General features: G+C 44.1%; 1 protein-coding gene across 1 annotated transcript in view; it reads left to right on the top strand.

The window, feature by feature from the left end:
* Positions 1–22,635, top strand: part of MOCOS (molybdenum cofactor sulfurase) — a 116,464-nt gene that overhangs the window by 48,903 nt on the left and 44,926 nt on the right. Inside the window, exons 10-14 of the mRNA XM_060173720.1 lie at positions 1,689–1,767; positions 9,449–9,573; positions 14,920–15,025; positions 20,476–20,618; positions 20,783–20,800. Coding sequence (XP_060029703.1) covers positions 1,689–1,767; positions 9,449–9,573; positions 14,920–15,025; positions 20,476–20,618; positions 20,783–20,800 — 471 coding nt within the window. The remainder of the gene's footprint in view (positions 1–1,688; positions 1,768–9,448; positions 9,574–14,919; positions 15,026–20,475; positions 20,619–20,782; positions 20,801–22,635) is intronic.

Raw genomic sequence — 22,635 nt, 5'->3', positions numbered from 1 at the left:
CTTTTTCTTTCTTTAAATATTTATTTATTCCCTTTTGTTGCCCTTGTTGTTTTTTTATTGTTGTAGTTATTATTGTTGTTGTTGTTAGTGATATCATCATTGTTGTTGGATAGGACAGAGAGAAATGGAGAGAGGAGGGGAAGACAGAGAGGGAGAGAAAGATAGACACCTGCAGACCTGCTTCACCATCTGTGAAGACACTCCCCTGCAGGTGGGGAGCCGAGGGCTTAAACAGGGATCCTTATGGTGGTCCTTGCGCTTGGTGCCATGTGCTCTTAACCCGCTGCACTACTGCCCGACCCCCATCTTTAATTTTTTAACCTTTATTTATTTATTTTGAATAGAGACAGAGAGAAATTGTGAGGGGAGGGGAAAATAGTGCAAGAGAGAGACAGAGAGACACCTGCAGACCTGCTTCACCACTCATGAAGCTTTCCCCCTGCAGATGGGGACCAGGGGCTTGAATCCAGATCCTTGTGCATTGTAATGTGTACACTTAACCAGGTGTGCCACCACCTGGCCCCCATCTTTAAAATTTTTAATGTTTATTTATTTATTGGATAGAGGTGTAGAGAAATCGAGAGGGGTAGGCAAGATAGCAAGGAAAAGACAGAGAGAGAGAGAGAGAGAGAGAGCGAGAGACCTGCAGCCCTTTTTCACCACTCTCAAAGCTTTTCCCCTGTCATGGGGACTGGGGACTTGAACCTGGGTCCTTGTGCATACTGGCATGTGCGTTCAACTTGGTGCACCACCACCAGATGCACCACCACCAGCTGCCCCCCATGCTTTCATTTACTTTCCTTTGATTGTCTCCACTCATCTTAGAAGACAGTACAGGGCTGGCACTCACTAAGCAGAATGCACACATCACTGAGGAAAACCCCTGGCTTGAGTGCCCAGCCACCACATGGGAATGCTTGCTAGTGGGAAGCTTCACAAGCAATGTAGTGGTACTGTGTTGTCTCTCTTTCTCTCATTCTCTATAAAGAAAAGGAGAATAAAATGGCTTCTATGGAGGGTGGAGTGATGCAGGCCCTGAGCCAGCACCATGTTCTTACAGAGTTGATCTTTTCTTTTTAATTTTTTTTTTTGCCTCCAGGGTTATTGCTGGGTTTCAGTGCCTGCACTACCAATCCACTGCTCCTGGAGGCTCTTTTTCCCCTTTTGTTGCCTTTATTGTTGTTATTATTATTGTTGTTGTTGCTGTCATTGTTGCTGGATAGGATGGAGAGAAATGGAGAGAGGAGGGGAAGACAGAGAAGGGGAGAGAAAGATAGACACCTGCAGACCTGCGTCACCACCTGTGAAGCAACTCCCCTGCAGGTGGGGAGCTGGGGGCTCGAACCAGGATCCTTACACTGGTCCTTGGGCTTCGTGCCATGTGTGTTTAACCCGCTGCACTACTGCCCGGCCCCCTCATTTTAATTTTTTATTATCTTTATTTATTGGAGACAGTCAGAAATTGAGAGAAGAGAGAGAGAGAGAGAGAGAGAGAGAGAGAGAGAGGCACCTACAACCCTACTGCACCACTTGTGAAGCCTTCCCCCTACAGGTGGGGATGGGGAGCTTGAACCTGGGTCCTTGCACACTGCAGTATGTGTGTGCTTAACCAGGTGCGCCACCATCCAGCCCTACAGAGGTGATCTTTTCGCATGATGATCAATTTGTCTCTAACCTTTGTTCACTAGGGATGGATCCCATCGAGGTGCCTCTCGAGGAAAACAGTGAACAGGCTCAGATTTGCCAAAGCAAGGTCTGTGCAGACAGGTGAGACTGTGCCGAAGGTGACAATCCTGGCTCCATCTGCAGGGTGCCATGGGGCGGGGGAGCACATAGTCTACTGCAGCTGCCCCTCCACTTTAGCCATCCTGGGTCCTCACTGGTTTTGGAACCTGCCCAGCATGATCCTTCCTCAGGACTTGACACTGAATGCTCCCTTTTTTTTTTTTTGTAATTTTTAAAATTATGTTTATTTATTTATTGGATAGAGATAGCCAGATATTCAGAGAGTAGGGCTGACAGAGGAGGAGAGAGACAGAGAGAGAGACACCTGTAGCACTGCTTCACCACTTGCAAAGCTTTCCCCCTGCAGGTGGGGACTGGGGGCTTGAACCCGGGTCCTTGTGCATTGTAACATGTGCACTCAACCAGGTACACCACCACCCAGTCCCCTGAATGTTCCCTTTTCATAGGATGCTCTTCCCCTGCTTAACTCTCTCCAGGGCCTGTCCATCACTAGTCCGGTTCAAGTTCCATTGGGTGCCAGCTGAAGAGCTCCCTCCTTCTCAGAAGGCAGAGGCCTCCACAGAAACCAGCCCCTCTTCCTGCTCATCCTGTGGGATTCTTCCCTTTTGCCTTTACTGCGCCCCCCCCCCCCATTTTCAGTCCCTACTGCTAAGGGGCAGCGGGGTTCAGTCTGAGTTGTTCTTTTCAGAGTCTGGAACTGAATGGTGGGGGAAGGAACAATTTGGAGGTGGCCTAGGGGAGCTTGGACTAGTGAGCAGCACAGTGGAGTGCTGAGAGAAGAGACCTGATTCACATTTTGAAAAGACTGTCGAGTAGTGAGAAGGCATAAGGGCACATACAGAAAGGCTTGCTAAGCACCTGTGTTGTAACAGGTGAGAGCAAACGGAAGCTTGGGTCTGGGTCAGGGAGAGAAGCAGGTATACAGCTGGTAGTCCAGTCATCTGCACTAGCTGACTGGTTGAAGGAGGCTAAGGGTGTGTGTATATGTGTGGATGTCTGGATGTCCCTCGGGTTGTGTGACTTCCGAATGTTGACCCATAGGTTCTGTTCCAATATTGTGCACTATTCTTCATCTCAGTGATTGGCAATAAGCCATCTGTTCTAGAATCGTCTAGAAAGCTTGGAAAGTGAGGCCAAACATAAACTGTAATATTTATAAATTTATTTATGCAACACTTTAAATTCTTTTAAAAAAATTTTTATTTATAAAATGGAAATATTGACAAGACCATAGGATAAGAGCGGTACAGTTCCACACAATTCCCACCCCCAGAACTCCATATCCCATCCCCTCCTTTGATAGCTTTCCTATTCTTTTAAAAAATTTTATATTTATTTTTATTTATTTTCCCTTTTGTTGCCCTTGTTTTATTGTAGTTATTGTTGTTATTGATGTTGTCATTGTTAGATAGGACAGAGAGAAATGGAGAGAGGAGGGAAGACGGAGAAGGGGAGAGAAAGATAGACATCTGCAGACCTGCTTCACGGCCTGTGAAATGACTCCCCTGCAGTTGGGGAGCTTTGGGCTCAAACTGGGGTTCTTAAGCCGGCCCTTGCACTTTGTGCCACGTGCGCTTAACCTGCTGTGCTACCACCTAACTCTCCAACTTTCCTATTCTTTATCCCTCTAGGAGTATGGACCCAGAATCATTATGGGGTACAGAAGGTGGAAGGTCTGGCTTCTGTAATTGCTTCCCCACTGAACATGGGTGTTGACTGGTCAATCCATACTCCCAGCCAGTCTCTCTCTTTCTGTAGTGGGGCTGGGATCTGGGGAGGCGGGGCTCTAGGACACTTGGTAGAGTTGTCTGGCCAGGAAAGTCAGGTTGGCATCATGATAACATCTGGAACCTGGTGGCTGAAGAAGAGTTAAGATATAAAGAAGGACAAATTGTTTACTAGTCATGAACCTAAAGGCAAGAATACTGCGGATGAAGATTTGGGGTCTCTGTTTTGGAAATAGCTATTAGGTCTATTTTAGGTATATTCCAAGGGGCCCATGACCCTACTAGTTTTTGCCTGATCTTGACATTGAATATCCAGGTGAGTTATTGTCTGGGGAGATGGTTTCATAATTGGAAAAAGAACTAGAAAGCTGGATCAGGGAAGAGAGTAGCTCCCAAATATGGGAAAAGTATATAAAATTTTTTAATTGTAAACCCCATTAGTTTGATCTGGGGCCCATATTCAGCACAGAAGCCTATGTAACCTCTGCACCCCTGTACATCTGATCTGGCAATTCCGTGGCTATGTCTAGGAACATTCCAGGCTGCACTAATTTCAGGACCCATCATCCTTGGGTGATAAGTAGAGTACATTGTCCAACCTCCCTTCGGAGAATGGAACATTCCCTACCACTGTTGAGGGCAAGGTCCTATAGGGGCCCACAATCCATTATGCTGTTCCTGATGGAGATGACCAGTGACATGGAGATGTCCCTGATGGAGAGAGAGATCTGTTAGAGGTCTAGGCCCATCTTGTCTGTGCATCTGTGTGAGAATCCAAGGACTCCCTGACTAGGGCCCCAGGTGATGGGATGACCTGGTAGTGACTAAAGAGTCATCATTAATGTATGCAGTCTCTTGCCTTTATTCAGCTTTTGTAGTCCTTACTTTGTCTGACCAAGTTAGCTTTGGAGTGCAGTAGGAGGTAGGTGAGGAGGGTATCTAGGTATAAGTAGAAACTGTTTCATTAGGTACTTTATGGTTTATTATTTATTATTTTTTCAATTTAATTTATTTATAAAATAAAAATAGAAAATATCAACAAAATCAGACAGAGGAGTGAAATTCCACACATTTCCCACCACCAGAGTTTCATATCCCATCCCCTCTATTGGAAGCTTTATCTCTCTGGGAGCATGGACCCAGGGTCATTATGGGGTACAAAAGGTGGGAGGTTTCTGTAATTACTTTTCTGATGGACATAGGCACTGAAAGTTTGATCCATACTCTCAGCCTGTCCCTATCTTTCCCTACTGAGGCAGCGCTCTGGAGAGGTGGGGTTTCAGGGTACATTGGTGAGGGCATCTGTCCGAGCAAGTCAGGTAGATGTCACGGTAGCATCTGCAATTTGGTGTTTGGAACATGGATTCCTTTGCTTCCTCCTTTCTTGTGGGACTTGGTTCAGTATTTCTTGTAAGGTGGGGTTGATTGTGGCAAATTCCTTTAGTTCTTGAGTATTTGAGGACACCTTTGTTTCTCCCTCATTTTTGAAGGATAATTTTGCAGGATACAATATTTGTGGCTAGAACTCTCTCTCCTTTAGAATTTTGAATAAGTCATTCCACTCTCTCCTTGCCTCTAGAGTTTGGGAAGAGAAATCTGATGAAAGTCTTATAGCTCAGCCTTTGTATGTAACTTCTTTCCTTTCCCTAGCAGCCAGCAAAATTTTTTCCTTGTCATTGACTTTGGCTAGTTTTACAGTAATGTACCTTGGCGTTGGTCTTTTTGTATTTATAAATCTGGGTGATAGTTTTGCCTCTTTATTATTATTTTTAAATTTTTAAATATTTATTTATTTTCCCTTTTGTTGCCCTCATTTTTTATTGTTGTTGTTATTGATGTCATTGTTGTTGGATAGGGCAGAGAGAAATGGAGAGAAGAGGGGAAGACAGAGAGGGGGAGAGAAAGACACCTGAAGACCTGATTCACTGGTTGTGAAGCAACCCCCCTGCAAGTGGGGAGCCGGGAGCTCAAACTGGGATCCTTACACTGGTCCTTGTGCTTTGCGCCACATGCGCTTAACCTGCTGTGCTACTGCATAACTCTCTCCTTCTGCCTCTTGAATGAGAATGTTCTGATGGTTTCCTAAGTGAGGGAAGTTCTCAGCTAAAATTGCTCTGAAAATGGACTCTGGGCCTTTGGCCTTGTCCTCCTCTTCAGATATACCTATCACTCTTATATTCGATCTTTTTATGGAGTCTGCAATTTCACAGAGAGTTGCTTCAGTTTTTCTGAACAATTCCTCTCCCTTATCTTTGAACTGAAAGAGTGGGCTGGCCGTATCTTCTAGATTGGAGATTATTTCTTTTCTTTTTTTAAATTTATTTTATTTATTTACTCCCTTTTGTTGCCCTTGTTGTTTTATTGTTGTAGTTATTATTGTTGTTGTCATTGTTGGATAGGACAGAGAGAAATGGAGAGAGGAGGGGAAGACAGAGAGGAGGAGAGAAAGATAGACACCTGCAGACCTGCTTCGCTGCCTGTGAAGCGACTCCCCTGCAGGTGGGGAGCCGGGGTTTGAACCGGGATCCTTATGCCGGTCCTTGTGCTTTGCGCCACCTGCGCTTAACCTGCTGCGCTACAGCCCGACTCCTGATTGGAGATAATTTCTTCTGAATGTGTGGCTCTACTTCCTAAGCCTTCTACCTGGGCATGGATTGAAGTTAGAGTGTCTTTTACTCCCTGGAATTCTGACTCCCTGAAGTTCTTCTTTCAAGATTTGAAGGTTCTTAGTGAACTCTGTTATAAGTTCCTCTCTTATGTATTTTAATTCCATAGAAACATGCTCTCTTAATTTTTGCTTAAATTCTTGGAGAATCTTTGTAATGAGCTCTGTGTAGTCTGTTTCTGAGAGTCTCTAAATCTGTAATTCCTTGGATTTCCTGTTTTATTTCTGTCTGGCTGATATGGCGTAGTTGGCTGTTTAGTTCTGTTTCTCTGCTTGCACATTTTTTTTGTGCTGGTTATTGATGGCCAGCAGGTGGTGCTATTGTGATCTCTAGGTTTCTCCTGTTTGTAGGATCTGTGGCGGGTGGGATGGGGTGGGGGTGGTTGCTTTGGGCTGTCTTGTGGTCACAAATGCCCTGTTTTATGCTGTGTTCTAGTCTTAAATTCAGAAGGCTAACCCCCCCTCCCCAGTCAAAGAATAATGGGTTTTAAGCCCCTGTCTCTTTTCTTCCAGCACTAAGAACAATGTTACTTGCTTGCTGCACTTAAAGTGAAATCACCAAAATGGTGCAGCTCAGCGCCCACGCAGCGCAGAGCTCCGATTTGACTTTTCTGTTCTTCAACCTGCCCCCAGTCCCTTTTCACTCCAACTGCATGTGAGCACATACCTGAGGCTGCAGAACTTTCATCTGCAGATTATGACTTCAGTTGGGTCTCTTGTATTTATTTGTTGTTTTGGGAGGAGAGGCAATTCGGTTCCAGTTATTCCATGACCACCCTTTATGGTGTATTTTTAACACTTTAAATTCTTGCATCTCCTTTTATCTAACTCTGATCTGGACCCCCATATGCGTGGCACAACAAACTTCCTTCCTTCCTTCCTTCCTTCCTTCCTTCCTTCCTTCCTTCCTTCCTTCCTCCTTTCCTCTCTCCCTTCCTTTCTTTTAAGATTTTTAAAAAATATTTTTCTTGGGAGTTGAGCAGTAGCACAGCGGGTTAAGCACATGTGGCACAAAGTGCAAGGACCGGCATAAGGATCCCGATTCGAGCCCCCGGCTCCCCACCTGCAGGGGAGTCCCTTCACAGGCGGTGAAGCAGGTTTGTAGGTGTCTGTCTTTCTTTTACCCTCTTTGTCTTCCCCATTTGTCTCTGTCCTGTCTAACAACGACGAAATCAATAACACCCACAATAACTACAACAACAATAAAAAACAAGGGCAACAAAAGGGAAAATAAATAAATATATAAAAAAATTAAAAATATATTTTTATTTTTTAAAAAAATATTTTATTTATTCATTAGAAAGAGGAGGAGAGAGTGAAAGAACCAGGCATCACTCTGGTACATGTGCTGCCAGGGATTGAACCCAGGACCTCATTCTTGAGAGTCTAATGATTTACCCACTGTGTCACCTCCCAGACCACTGGCACAACAAACTTTCAAGTGAAGGAACCTATTTAATAGTCACATGGAAGCTGTTGTCACACACAGTTTCTTATCTCCTTGTGACAGGTCTCTGCACGCCAGTCCCACCAGCAGCTTGAGTCCTTCTCCACTGTCGTGCACTGTATCCCTGCCTCTCTTTCAACTCCCTCTTGCCTCCCCTCCGCCTCCCAGAGGCCTTGGCTTTCCTGCAGCACATCTAGTGTACTATTTCCTGGTTACAGACACTTTTCAGGTAGCAAGAGGTGAGGTTTCTTATATTAGGAGCATGAGTTCTTAATATAATGAAAATGAACATTAGTACAATCTCTTCAAGTGTCAGAGAGATGTGCTACAGAACGAGGTGTCATCTTTCCTCCCCTTTCTAGAATGGAAAGGCAGTTTTTTTTAAAAGTAAATAATATAACTAGATTTTCAATAATTTCAATTTTGTAATCCTGATGTAAGATATGGGCAGTTTTGCATGACACATTCTGGGGATGTGCAGATTCCAATTAAAAAGTTATAGCCTTGGGGAGTCGGGCGGTAGCACAGCAGGTTAAGTGCAGGTGGCACGAAGTGCAAGGACCAGCAGAAGGATCCCAGTTCAAGCCCCCGGCTCCCCACCTGCAGAGGAGTCTCTTCACAGGCGGTGAAGCAGGTCTGCAGGTGTCTTATCTTTCTCTCCCCCTCTCTGTCTTCCCCTCCTCTCTCCATTTCTCTCTGTACTATCTGTGACAGACAACAATATGCTGTTACTTTCCTTCAGTACCAATGATTTATTAATATTTTTTTATGGTTAAGTTCCTTTTTTAGGTTTTAGTGTTAAATTCCTATCTCTCTCTTTAGAGTTGAGCTGTCTTGCTGAGTGAAGTAGGAAATTCCTTGCCCCTTCCCCCTTGAATAAACAGGATCTAATCAGTGAAGGCCACCCATAGTTCAAAGGACCCTGCATGGAGACAAGCCTTATCAGGATCTTATCAGTAAAGGCCACCCATTGTTCGAAGGACCCTACATGGGGATAAGCCTTATCAGGACCTTTGAACTGACTTTGTGGTATGCAGCCCACCGGATGGGTGGTCATAGCAGATGGCAGGGGGATGTGGCGACCCTGCCTGGTTGAATTCTATTGGTTGTGTGATCTTACTATATTTGAAACTAGCCCGCGCTTTGCTTTGAATGGATCATGCTTTTGCTAAGTTTGAAATGATTGGATCTTGTGTTTGCTATAGCCTGTTATTGGATGTAGATTGATAAGGTGATGTGCTCCCCCTCCCTGAGTGTAGTCTGAATTCCTATAAATTGTATTGTTTGAGCCCTGTTCGGGGCCGAGCTTGGTAGACTAACACCAGTCACCATCTCGGCCCGGATTGCAATTCGTTAATAAACATCTTTGCTTCCTTACAGTGGATGGTGGTTTGATTTATGCTCGCTAACACTATCCAACAATAACAACAACTACAACAATAAAACCAAACGGCAACAAGAGGGAATAAATATTTTAAAAAAATTATAGCCTTGTACAAGCCCCAATGCTGATGTCTTCCCAGGTCTTGGAATCTCCTACAGCATTTTCTTCCTAATACTTGTTACTATTGAGAGAGAGAGAGAGAGAGAGAGAATCAGAATATCAGTCTGGTCCATGTGATGCCAGGGATTGATTTCATGTTTTTAGGTTCAAATCTCTAGTCATGGTGCCACCTCCTCAGCCACCATTCTTCAGCTTACAAAGCATATCTGGTTCTTTGGGCTGCCTTGTCCCTGTAGCTCAAGGCTTGTGTTGTGTTGTGCTATGTGTACTACATTCTGTTCATATAACTCTATGTCATTTACATCATTATTTAAACGAATGCTGTGTAACACTGACACTACTCTCCCCTCCCCCACCAGAGTAAGTACTTATGACTGTGGAGACAAAATTTCAAACTGGCTGTCAAGGTTTTTTGGTCGCCCATGTCACTTGATCAAACAGAGTTCCAACTTTCAAAGAAATGCGAAGAGGAAACAGAGCAAAGGTACTACCTTTCAGATTGATTCGGAGAGGGTGGGACCTGGGTATAGCCTTTCAATCATCAGAATTGACCCTGTGAGATGGATTTGCAGGACAATTTGCTCATGTCCAGGAAGTGGGGGTGGTGGTCAAACTTTGGCAGAAAGGTACTTGTGGCTCTGTGGCAACCCAGGTGTGGTCTCCTGTAGAACCTCAGGGCCTGGATGAACTTCCACCCACTGTTTCTCTTCTGCCTAAGTGTTCTGTATATTTGGAAGCACAATTCCGTTTTTTTTTCCCCTCCAGGGTTATTGCTGGGGTTCGATGCCTGCACCACGAATCCACTGCTCCTGGAGGCTATTTTTTCCCTTTTGTTTACCTAGTTGTTTTATCGTTATTGTGGTTATTATTATTGTTGTTATTGATGTTGTTGTTGTTGTTGGATAGGACAGAGAAATGGAGAAAAGAGGGGAAGACAGAGGAGGGAGAGAAAGACAGATACCTGCAGACCTGCTTTACTGCCTGTGAAGTGACTTCCCTGCAGTTGGGGAGCCGGGGGCTCAAACCGGGATCCTTAAGCAGGTCCTTGCACTTTGTGCTATGTGAGCTTAACCTGCTGTGCTACTGCCCGACGCCCACAATTCAGTTTTCTTCAATTAAATATGGTAGCTCGTTATAGACTAAGGGAGCCTGGGCATTTATTTATTTATTTATTTATTTTGGATAGTGATAGAAATCGAGAGAGAAGAGGGCGATAGAGAGGAGAGACACCTGCAGCACTGCTTCACTGCTTGTGAAGCATTCCCCCTGCAGGTGAGGACCAGGGGCTTGAACTGGTGTCCTTGCGTACTGTAACATGTGTGCCCAGTCAAGTATGCCCTGAACTTGGCCCTGAAACTTGGATTTATAGTCTTAGTTTTTTCTTCACCAAATAATTTGTGTTTCTTTGGCAAACCCTTGGACCTCAGTTTCTCTAGATCTCAACTACTTAGACTTTGCTTTTTTAAGGATTTATTTATTTCATAAGATGGAGACACAGAGACAAACAGGTTTCTGTAACACTCTGACATATGTGGTGCTAGGGATTGAACTCCAGACCTCAGGAGGCCAGGTGCTGGCACATTCCGTAGAGGGCCCATGATACAATGTGCAAGGACATGGGTTCAAGCACCTGGTTCCCACCTGCAGAAGGAAAACTGCATGAGCAGTGAAGCACTGCTGCAGGAGTGCCTCCCTCCCTCCCTTCCTCTCTCCCTCTCTCTCTCTCTTTCCCCCCTCCCTTTTTCCCCCTCCCAGCTCTATCCTCTCAATTTTCCTGTCTCTATCCAATTAATTTATCCAAATAAAAAAATGGAACTCCAGACCCCATCTCACAGCTCAGAACTTTATCACTGCTCCATTTCCTAGTCACATCAACTTTCAACTTTTTTTAAAAATATTTTATTTATTGACTCCCTTTTGTTGCCCTTGTTGTTTTATTGTTGTAGTTATTATTGTTGTTGTCGTCGTTGTTGGATAGGACAGAGAGAAATGGAGAGAGGAGGGGAAGACAGAGAGGAGGAGAGAAAGATAGACACCTGCAGACCTGCTTCACCGCCTGTGAAGCGACTCCCCTGCAGGTGGGGAGTCGGGGTTCGAACTGGGATCCTTATGCCGGTCCTTGTGCTTTGCGCCACCTGCGCTTAACCCGCTGCGCTACAGCCCGACTCCCCAACTTTCAACTTTTTAAAAAAATTTTTGTTATTATTTATTTTCCCTTTTGTTGCCCTTGTTTTATTTTTGTTGTAGTTATTGTTTTCGGCTTTGTTAGATAGGACAGAGAGAAATAGAGGAGGGGAATACAGAGAGGGGGAGAAAAAGATAGACACCCATAGACTTGCTTCACCACCTGTAAAGCGACTCCCCTGCAGGTAGGGAGCCGGGGACTCGAACCGAGATCCTTACACCAGTCCTTGCACTTTGCGCCATGTGCGCTTGACTTGCTGCGCTACCGCCCGACGCCCAACTTTCAACTTTTTAAAAAGTTTTGACAATCTTGTTCTTCTGTAAGCTGTAGACTGGATGAAGTAAGATAGCAGAGAAGGAAGTTAATAATACCATTTGCAGCGAAGAGCTCATTCTCTGGTTGTGTACTCCGATGTCACCTTCTCAGGGGAGCCTTTCCTGCTGGTCCCCCCAAGAACCAGAACCCCTGCCTCACCCTTCACACTGTCTCTGTGGGCTGCCTCCCACCCTGCAGACCATGGTTTTTACCAGACCTCCTCTGCTTCCAGTGAACAGTATCTTTTGTTTGCTTGAGTTTGTGCTGCCTCCCCAGTGCTTAGAAGGCACCTATCACATAGTAGTTACTCTATGCAAGATGAATGAATGAATGAATGAATGAATGAATGAATGAAGTGTTGTACATTACCAGTTAGGGCAGAAATGGACTGGCCTAATGATTAGCTCTCAGGAAAACAGATTTGGAATTTTGCATAGAATTGTATTTATTTTTATTTTTAAATTTTTTTTATTGTCACCAGGGTTATCACTGGGGCTTGGAGCCAGCCTGGTGGTCATTTTTCTTTTCCTTTTTTTTTTTCTTTCTATTTGATTTTATAGGACAGAGAGAAATTGAGGGGAGGCGGAGTAGAGAGAGGGAGAGCAAAAGACAGAGATACCTTTAACTCCGCACTGTTCCAGCCACCAGAGTTGTATCCCTCCATTGTAAGCTCCTAAGATTGCAGATATGGCTTAACGATTATTTCTACAACCATTTGTATATATTTGCCTCCCCCCTTTTTTTCCCATTTTTTTTCTTTTTTGCTTCCAGGGTTATTGTTGGGGCTCAGAGCCTGCACCACAAATCCACTGCTCCTGGAGGCTACTTTTTCCTTTTGTTGCCCTTGTTGTTTTATTGTTGTTGTGGTTATTATTGTTGTTATTGATGTCGTTGCTGTTGAATAGGACAGAGAGAAATCGAGAGAGGAGAGGAAGACAAAGAGGGGGAGAGAAGTGACCCCCTTGTGAAGCGACCCTGGGGGAGCCAGGGGCTGGAACCAGGATCCTTACATGGTCTTTGCACTTCTGTGCCATGTGCGCTTAACCCACTGTACTACTGTTCTACCCCTCCCCTGCTTAACCCACTGTACTACTGCTCTACCTCTCCCCTGCTTAACCCACTGTACTACTGCTCTACCTCTCCCCTGCTTAACCCACTGTACTACTGTTCTACCCCTCCCCTGCTTAACCCACTGTACTACTGTTCTACCCCTCCCCTGCTTAACCCACTGTACTACTGCTCTACCCCTCCCCTGCTTTTGTTTTTTAAAGGTCCCATCTTCTCTTCCTTCCCAAGTCACACACAACCTATTACTACATCCAAATGTCTCTCCCTTTTCCCTCTTCTCTCTCCAAGTCCTGATGGAGTTGGAGTTCAGAGCCCTCTAGTCATTTCTCCCCTTCTGGGAGTATAGATCAAAATTATTTTTGTGGTGCAGAAAGTGGGGGTTCCTGCTTCTGTAATTGCTTCTACATTGGATTTGGGTGTTGGTAGGTCAATCCATATCCCCAGACTGAAACTGAAATTTTCTAACACAAACCCCAGGATTCTTAATGGGGTGTTGTTTTTGTCAGTCCCTGGGGGCAGTGTGCCCTGGAGAGGTGTGCTCTTTCCTCTGTGAAGTGTGGGAAGGGCCCTTTGAGGAGAAGAGAGGAGAGATGGGGGCTGGGCTGGCAGCTTCCTCCTCTGCCAGAATCCATTTAGTAAAAAAGGAAAAATGGAAATAGGGGCCTGGAAAGTCTTTCTCCAAAAACTACTCATTCTCATAGATGCTAGAGGCAATAGACGTGGTTTGGGCACAGCTCGCAAGGCTGTCACCGAGCCAGCCAATCATTTTAGACACATCCTTAGTTGAAAACCCAAGTGGTGGGAGTTGGGCGGTAGCAGTGGGTTAAGCACACATGGCGTACAAGGCAAGGCTCCTGATTTGAGCCCCCAGCTTCCCCCCTCCTGGCTCCCCACCTCGGGGGTGGGTGTCGCTTCACAAGCGGTGAAGCAGGTCTACAGGTGTCTATCTTTCTTTCCTCCTCTCTATCTCCCCTCCGTTTTTTTTCTATCTCCCCTCCTTTCTCGATTTCTCTCTGTCCTATTCAACAACAACAGCAATGACAACAGTAATAATAACAACAACAACAAGGGCAACAAAAAATGGGAAAAATGGCCTCCAGGAGCAGGGGATTCATAATGTAGGCACCGAGCCCCAGCAATAACCCTGGAGGCAAAAAAAAAAAAGAAAAAAAGAAAAGAAAACCCAAGTGGTGTGCCCCACAAACAGGCAGAATTGGCCTTATGAGCTGCCAGCAATTTTTAATACACTATCTTTTTTTTTCCTCTCCTCTCTCCTTCCCTGCTTTCCTTCATCCCTCCCTTCCAACCTTCCTTATCTCTCTGTCTCTCTCTATATCTCTTTGCCTTCAGGTTTATTGCTGGGGCTTGATGCCTACACAACTCCATTGCTTCCAGTGACCATTATTATTACTATTGTTACTTTTAAAAATCTTAAAATTTTTTAAAACTCATTATTTATTGGATAGAGACAGCCAGAAATTGAGAGGAAAGGGGGTGATAGAGAAAGGAGAGAGACAGAGAGATACCTGCAACACTGCTTTACCACTTGCAAAGCTTTCCCATTGTTATTATTATTTTTTCATTTTTCAAAGGAGAGAGAGAGAAAGAGAGAGAGGGAGAGAGAGAGAGAGAGAGAGAGAGAGAGGAGGAGGAGGAGGGACACCTACGGTGCTGTTTCACCACTTGTCAAGCTTCCTCCCTGCAGATGGGAAACAGGGACTTGAACTCAGGTCCTTATGCATGGTAATGTGAGTGTTCTACCAGGTGTGCCACAACCTAGTCCCCACTGGATATTTTCTTTCATTTGTGTCCCCCCCCCCCATTAGTTTTAGAACTTGCATTATCTCTAAGGTCAATATCATGCTTAAGTGGGAAAGAAAGCTTTCCCTGACTAGATTCAGATTCCTGTCCTTCATCAAGGTAGGGCCTCATCCTCTCAGTTTTTGGGGAAGATCCCCTACTTCCATTCAGTCGTACCTTCTCTCCTCCTATGAATGCTGCCTCCTAGTCTCATACCCTGAGGAAGTTTCACTTCAGCAGTTTTCCTAGACAATTAACTGAGTAGACCAAGAGCTCATTTTCTTCCTGTTTTTGAAAGATTTGAACCATACTTAGAACAATTTTATTATTTCCACAGCACCACCTTTTATCCCTGGTAGAAAAAAAAAAAATCTCTGCTCTTTAGAAATAGAAGTCAGCCGAGCAGTCTTTATTTGCATTCCAAGAAAGCAACTTTGTGAAAACATTCTATTGTCTTTTCAGATCAACCTTCTGGCGAAACAGCTGCCCTCTCTTTGGTGAATGAGGCTCAGTATCTGCTGATAAACAGATCCAGTGTCTTGGAACTTCAGCAGCAATTAAAGGCCAGGTAAGATCATTTATCTTGGGGATATCCAACAGGTGTAACCTCTGCCCTGGATGTGAGCTCCAGTCTCCACCTGGAAGGGATTCAAGAGACAGAGCTCAGACCCTATGCTTAGAGGCACGGAGACCCCAGAAAGTCACGCAGGCCCCTGCAGCCAGTTATTATTAGTCATTTTGAGAGTTCTCTTTATCTCCCAGGGGCCCTTCTTGATGTCCTCTGGTGTTTAATGGAGAACATCAACGTTCATGTCTCTTCTTTCCACCACGAACTTCATATCAACATAGTTCCACTGCTCCTGGTGGATTCTTTTTAAGATAGAGGCAGAGAGGGAGAGAGAGAAAGATGGAGAAGAAGAGAACCACAGCACTGCTCGTGAAGCTTCCCCTATGCTGGTGCTCCCATATAGTGGTGGGGGTCTGAAATTTAAGTCCTCACTCAGGGTAAAGCATGGACTCTATCTTTTAATTTTTTGAGCTATCTTTTAATTTTTCTTTCTTTCTTTCTCTCTTTCTTTTTTTTTTTGCCTCCAGGCTAAGCGCACATGGCACGAAGCTCGAGGACTAGTGTGAGGATCCTTGAGGGTGGGTGGGGGGGTCCCCTTCATAAGTGGTGAAGCAAGTCTGCAGGTGTCTTTCTCATTCCCTCTGTTTTCTCGTCTCTCGATTTCTCTCTGTCCTATCCAACAACAACAGCAATGGCAACAATAACAACAATAAGAGCAACAAAATTGGAAAATGACCTCCAGGAGCAGTGGATTCATAGTGTAGGCACCGAGCCCCAGTGATAACCCTGGCAAAATAATAGTAATAACAACAACAACAACAATAATAATAATTTCACTACAGAAGGTGCGATTCTATTCATCACTGTATATTTGTCTCTCTCCCTCCCAGTTTACCCATTCCCCTCCATTCTAGTAACCACTAATTGGTTAGGCTTAATGCCTAAAGTTCATGTCTGTTTTACATGGTCCATGTGTTTGTTTTTCCTATATACCACATATGTGTAGAATCATATGGTTTCTTTCTCTGTCTGGATTATTTCACATTGTACAATACCCTCTAGGTCCATCCATGTTGTTGCAAGTGATATATATATATATATATATATATATATATATATATATATATATATATATGTATATATGTATATATATATATCTTTAAATTTTTTAAATTATATTTATTTGATAGATATCCAGAAATTGAGAGGAAGGGGAATATAGAGAGGGAGAGAGACAGGGAGACACCTGCAGTCCTACTTGTGAAACTTTCCTACTGCAGGTGGGGTCTGGGGGCTTGAACCCAGGTCCTTGAGCATTGTAACAATTGCACTCAACCATGTGTGCGCCACTACTCGGCTCCACACATCTCTTTCTTTTTTTTTTAAAGATTCATTTTTTAATTGTATTTATTTATTGGATAGAGACAGCCAGAAATCAAGAGGGAAGGGGGTGATAGAGAGGTAGAGAGACACCTGCAACTCTGTTTCACCATTCATAAAGCTTTCCCCCTACAAGTAGGGACTGGGGGTTCAAACCTGGGTCCTTGTGCACTGTAACATGTGCACTCAACTAAGTGCACCACCACCTAACCCTAGTTTTCTTTTTTTTAATGTTTATTTATTTATTCCCTTTTGTTACCCTTGTTGTTTTATTGCTGTGGTTATTATTATTGTTGTTATTGATGTCATCATTGTTGGATAGGACAGAGAGAAATGGAGAGAGGAGGGGAGACAGAGAGGGGGAGAGAAAGATAGACACCGGCAGACCTGCTTCACTGCTTGTGAAGCGACTCCCTGCAGGTGGGGAGCCAGGGCCTCGAACTGGGATCCTTAAGCCCGTCCTTGTGCTTTGTGCCACTTGCACTTTACCCGATACACTACTGCTCAACTCCCACTAACCCCGGTTTTCTCTCCTCTCCTCTCCTCTCCTCTCCTCTCCTCTCCTCTCCTCTCCTCTCCTCTCCTCTCCTCTCCTCTCCTCTCCTCTCCTGTCCACTCCTCTCCTGTCCTCTCCTGTCCTCTCCTGTCCTCTCCTGTCCTCTCCTGTCCTCTCCTCTCCTCTCCTGTCCTCTCCTGTCCACTCCTCTCCTGTCCTCTCCTCTCCTATCCTATCCTCTCCTCTCCTCTCCTCTCCTCTCCCCTCTCATTTTCTTTCTTTCTTTCTCCCTTCCTTCCTTCCTTCCTTCCTTCCTTCCTTCCTTCCTTCCTTCCTTCCTTCCTTCCTTTCTTTCTTTCTCTTGAAGGGATAGAGAGAAATTGAGAGGAGAGAGGGATAAAGACAGACACCTGCAGATCTGCTTCACTACTAGTGAAACATCCCCAATACAGGGGGAGTGGGGGCTCAAACCCGGATCCTTGCACATGATGATATGTGTGCTTCACCAGGTGCACCCTCCCCCCTTCTCTTTAGCCACTTATCAGTTGATGGACACTCAGTTTGTTTCTGGATCTAAGCTACTGTAAATAAAACTGCAGTTAACTTGGGGCTGCATGCATTCCTTCACATTAGTTTTTTCTTCCCTTTTGTGTGTGGGATCATATGACTTTTTGCTTTTAGCAATTTGCATATTGTTTTTCATAATGACAGCACCCTTCATATTCCTAGCAGCAGCATAGAAGGGTTCCTTCACTCCACCTTCTTGTCAACTCTTACTTCTTGTCTTTGGATAATAATCATCTTCACAGGTGGGAGGCCAGCTCCTGTTATTAATCGTTCCATTTCACAACATTTGCTTTCATTTAATTGTCCCAACTTGGCCCAATTCATTCCTCATCCTCCAGCTGAACCTCAGTTCCCTAGAAGCCTTGTCCTACTTCCAGAGTCATTTTGAGTGCAGAAAATGACTGGAAAAAGTTGCCATCAGACAGTGCTAACAGCCTTGCCTGCTCACTTCCACTTAGACCTCTTTCAAGAGGTCATCTCCAGGCAGTGTCCTGGTGGGCCTCTCACCCACCACCACCACTCTTCAGAGGAAATTGAAGTCCCAAGGCAGTCAAAGACAATCCATATAAATGTAATTATAAATATAAATATACATATATTACATATAAATTACATAAATTATATAAAATTACATATAAATGTAATTCCTGTTTAAAGTCATTGGAATAAAATACACAAGGTATTCTCTTGTTGTAGCCCAGCTAACGTTCCTTAGAAATGGGGTATAGGTACATGGTCTCTGGGTGGTCAGTGAGTAGTCCTCTGCTCAGAAAAGAGATGAGGGCAGGCTTGTTACAATCCTGGTTCCCAGAGGGTTCTTGCTAGTTGGTTCAGGATAGGACGATACGCAGAGGTAGATAGGGTTGGTGGTTATAGGTTAGAGAAACAGTCATGGTTAGCATTTAAGAGTGCTTTGGAGGCCTTGGCTGGTAAATCTCCATGTTCTACATTAGATTTTGATGAATTCTATTAAACACATGTGGGACCAGGCGGTGGCACACCTGGTTAAGCACTCACATTACAGTACACAAGGACCCGGGTTCAAACCCCTGGTTCCCATCTGCAGGGGGAAAGCTTCACAAGCAGGGCTGCAGGTGTCTTTCTCCCTCTCTATCTCCTTCTCCCCTCTCCATTTCTCTCTGTCTCTATTGAATACTAAATACATATATTAAAACAAACAAACAAAAAAGAACTCTTATTAAACACATGCTGACCATGATAGCTTTTGGACATCAAAATTTCCCTTTTACAAAGCACAAAGGAAGGCCTTAGAACCTCAAGTGTAAATCTGGTTGGAGGATTTCAGGAATGGAAAGCACTCACCTTCTCAGTTCAGCCAAGGTAGCTGTACCCTTGCAGACTGGGAGTTGCCCATAGTGGCAAAATTAGACTTGATTATTCTGGTCTGGAATTCATATGTCATTCACCATCCATAGGAGATTGGGTGCAACTGTGAGGCCCTTTGATTTATTTCCCCAGTACTAGCACAGAAACAAATTCTAGTCATGCTCAAGAATTCTCCCCATCTCCCAGCTACCAACTTAGAATATTTAAAACATGTTTTATCATGGTACAACAAAGTGCAGAAGGACAAGAACGCAGCTCAGTGAGTTTCTATAGATATGTCCATATGACCACTCAGAACAAAATGAGAGCATTTCCAGTACCCTAGAGGCCTTCACTGCATCTTCTCTTAGTCAAACCCATTGAAGGCCATAGCTTCCCCCACCCCCATACTTGTTATTGAACTCAGTATATTGAATTCATACAATCTGCTTTAAATTTTTTTTATTGTCTATGTATTGGATAGATACAGCCAGAAATTGAGAGGGTAGGAGCGATAGGGAGAGGGAAGTAGAGACACCTGCAATACTGCTTTACCACTCGCAAAGCTTTCCCTCTGCAGGTGGGGACCAGGGGCTCGAACCCGGGTCCTTGAGCACTGTAACATGTGCTCAACCAGGTGTGCCACCACCCGGTGCCTAATCTGCTTTTTTGTAGGAGACATTTTCAGATAATTTTCTTCTAGGGGAGGGAGTTTAAGAAGGTGTAGAAAGCCACCCTATAGGGCCTAGTGGTAGTCAAAACGATCATTTTAAACAAGTATTATAAAAATTATATATACAGGGCTGGGTGGTGACGCACCTGGTTGAGCATACATGTTGCAGCACGTGTTCCCCCCAGTCCCCAACTGCAGGGGGGAAGCTTTGCAAGTGGTGAAGCAGTGCTGCAGGTGTCTCTCTGTCTCTCTCCCTGTCTGTATCTCTCCATTCCGTATCTTTATCCAATAAATAAAGATAATAAAAAATAAAATAAATCTTCCTTTAAAAAATACATCACATATACTAGTTAAAATTGCAAACAGGATGAATGTCAGGGAGTAAATATTTAAAGCCTCCCATGTAGACTCCATGTTGTTTATGATAGTCTAGCAGTGTAGGAGAGTGAACTTGCAGTGCCTTTTGCTTGGTAATCAAGTCTGTAGATCCTCTTTAAATTCCTGTCCTTAGTCACCAGTAGAATTGATAATTGTCTCAGAAGTCTTTACTCCTGTTCATGTGCTTTCCAAAGTTCTTCATCTCTCTCTCTCTCTCTCTCTTTCAAGAATTTATTTATTTATTAATGAGAAAGTTGGAGGAGAGAGAAAGAATCAGACATCACTCTGGTACATGTGCTGCTAGGAATTGAACTCAGGACCTCGTGCTTGAGAGTCCAGTGCTTTATCTACTGCACCATCTCCCGGATCACCAAAGTTCTTTATCTCTTCAGCTTAGATCTACTCACCCTTTGCACAATCTCTTTTGTCATGGAGGTGGAACCATATTCCAAGGGAGAACACGGAGACTTGTTTACAGATGGGTGTCTCTTGACCTTATGCAGTTGGGAAAACCTTAGTCTGATCACCCACTTTGCGTGTCAAATGAAGTTGATGAGTCAAGTGTCAGTTACACTCAAATGTTACAATAACTCACCCCTCTCCCCTTTCCCTTCTTGGTACATCTAACAGCAATGAGAATGGAGAGGAGGAGCTATTGCCAATAAAAGATCTCATCTCGCGTTTCCGTGCCAATATTATTACCAGTGGAACAAGGGCTTTTGAAGAAGAGAAGTGGGATGAAATTTCAGTTGGTTCCTTGCATTTCCAGGTGAGTTCCAGGAGGTTCTGTCATGCTTCCTTGAGAGTTGCTAGTGGAGATTGACCTCCATTCTAGGCCAAGACAGTGGTAAGGGGGCCCAGGTGGTGGTGCACCTGGTTGAGTGCATGTTACAGTGCTCAAGGACCCAGGTTTGAGCCCCTGGGCTCCCACCTACAGGGGGAAAGCTTCACAAGTGCTAAAGCAGGGCTGCAGGTGTCTCTCTTTCTCTCTCTCTTTTAATGTTTTTATATTTGTTTATTTTCCCTTTTGTTGCCCTTATGTTTTTTATTGTTGTTGTTATTGATGTTGTCATTGTTGGATAGGACAGAGAGAAGTGAAGAGAGGAGAGGAAGACAGAGAGGGGGAGGGAAGATAGACACCTGCAGACCTGCTTCACCACCTGTGAAGCGACACCCCTGCAGGTGGGGAGCCAGGGGCTCCAACCCCGATCATTTCGCCAGTCCTTGCGCTTGGCGCCATGTGAGCTTATCCCACTGTGCTACCACCCGACTTCCTCTCTCTCCCTATCTCTCCATACCCTCTTGATTTTTCTATCCGATATATAAAGACAAAAAGTTAAAAAAAAAAGACAGTGGTAAGAAAGTCTTCTTCCGGGAGTGGGCGGTAGTGCAGCAGGTTAAGCGCAGGTGGCACAAAGCACAAGAATCCGCGTAAGGATCCCCACCTGCAGGGGAGTCGCTTCACAAGCGGTGAAGCAGGTCTGCAGGTGTCTATTTTTCTCTCCCCCTCTCTGTCTTTCCCTCCCCTCTCTATTTCTCTCTGTCCTATCCAACAATGACGACATCAATAATATCTACAACAACAATAAAAAAAAACAAGGGCAACAAAAGGGAAAATAAAGAAATAAATATTAGAAAAAAAGAAAGTCTTCTTCCACTTGTCTATGGCTTTTAGCCACTTTGAACAGGAAGATGTGTGTGACATTCGCATTCTAGGAATTGATTTCCTGGAGTGATCTGTCCTTTATTCCCTATGGAAGTGGCAGCTATGAGTCATAGTTAAAGAGAGACTATGTCCATACAGGTGATGGCAGACTCAAGGCCACCTCTACCTCATCAGTGTGTTTAAGCCAAAATTCAAGAGCCAGTGCTCAGTAATATAAGTTGTTGAGGGAATGGGTGGCAGAAAAGATAAAAAATAGAATGGAGGGGGCTGGGCAGTAGCACAATAGGCTAAGCACATAATGTGAAATGTAAGAACCCGCTCTAAAGATCCTGGTTTGAGCCCCCCGGCTTCCCACCTGCGGGGGGTGTGTGTCACTTCACAAGATGTGAAACTGGTCTGAAGGTGTCTCTCTCCCCCTCTGTCTTCCTCTCCTTTCTCAATTTCTCTGTCCTGTCCAACAACAATAACAGCAACAACAGCAATGGAAAATAGATGGCAGCCAGGAGCAGTGGATTTCTATTGCAGGCACTGAGCCCTAGCAATAACCATGAAGGCAAAAAAAAAAAAAAAAAAAGAGAGAGAGAGAGAGAGAAGAAAAGAAAGTAAGAAATAGAATGGAAGAGGTGAGGGCAGGTGCTTCCTGCTTGCAAGGGAAGCTTCATAAACCATGGGACAGGGCTGCAGGTGTCTCTTTTCCTGTCTGTCTCTTCTTTCCTTTCAGTTTCTCTCTGTCTCTAGCCAACAAATAAAATATTAAATGAAATATCTAGAGACAGAAAGGTGGGTTATCTGCATAGAAAGTGCCTAGTGTTTTAGTGGGGATTACAATCATTGATAGTAGCATTAATTATTAATTACTATTAGTTATAAATTATAGTTATAAAATTAATAGTAATTAACAATATCACTAGCCAATTGTATAGACTCACTATAATGGAACTACATTATGACCATTTCTATACTTAGAAACAATGCACCCTATCATCCAGAAGGCAGTAAAAGTAATTTGATTCTTCATTAAAGAATATCAATAATTGCTATTAACCAATTCTTTCACTTTTAGAAATCTGTCACAGAAAAATACTTAAGTAAATATGCAATGAAATATTACAAAATCATGTATT

Source organism: Erinaceus europaeus, chromosome 15, assembly GCF_950295315.1.
Source record: "Erinaceus europaeus chromosome 15, mEriEur2.1, whole genome shotgun sequence".
Taxonomy (NCBI): Eukaryota; Metazoa; Chordata; class Mammalia; order Eulipotyphla; family Erinaceidae; genus Erinaceus; species Erinaceus europaeus.
Note: the sequence above shows the minus strand (reverse complement) of the source record. Positions and strands in the feature narration are given on the sequence as shown.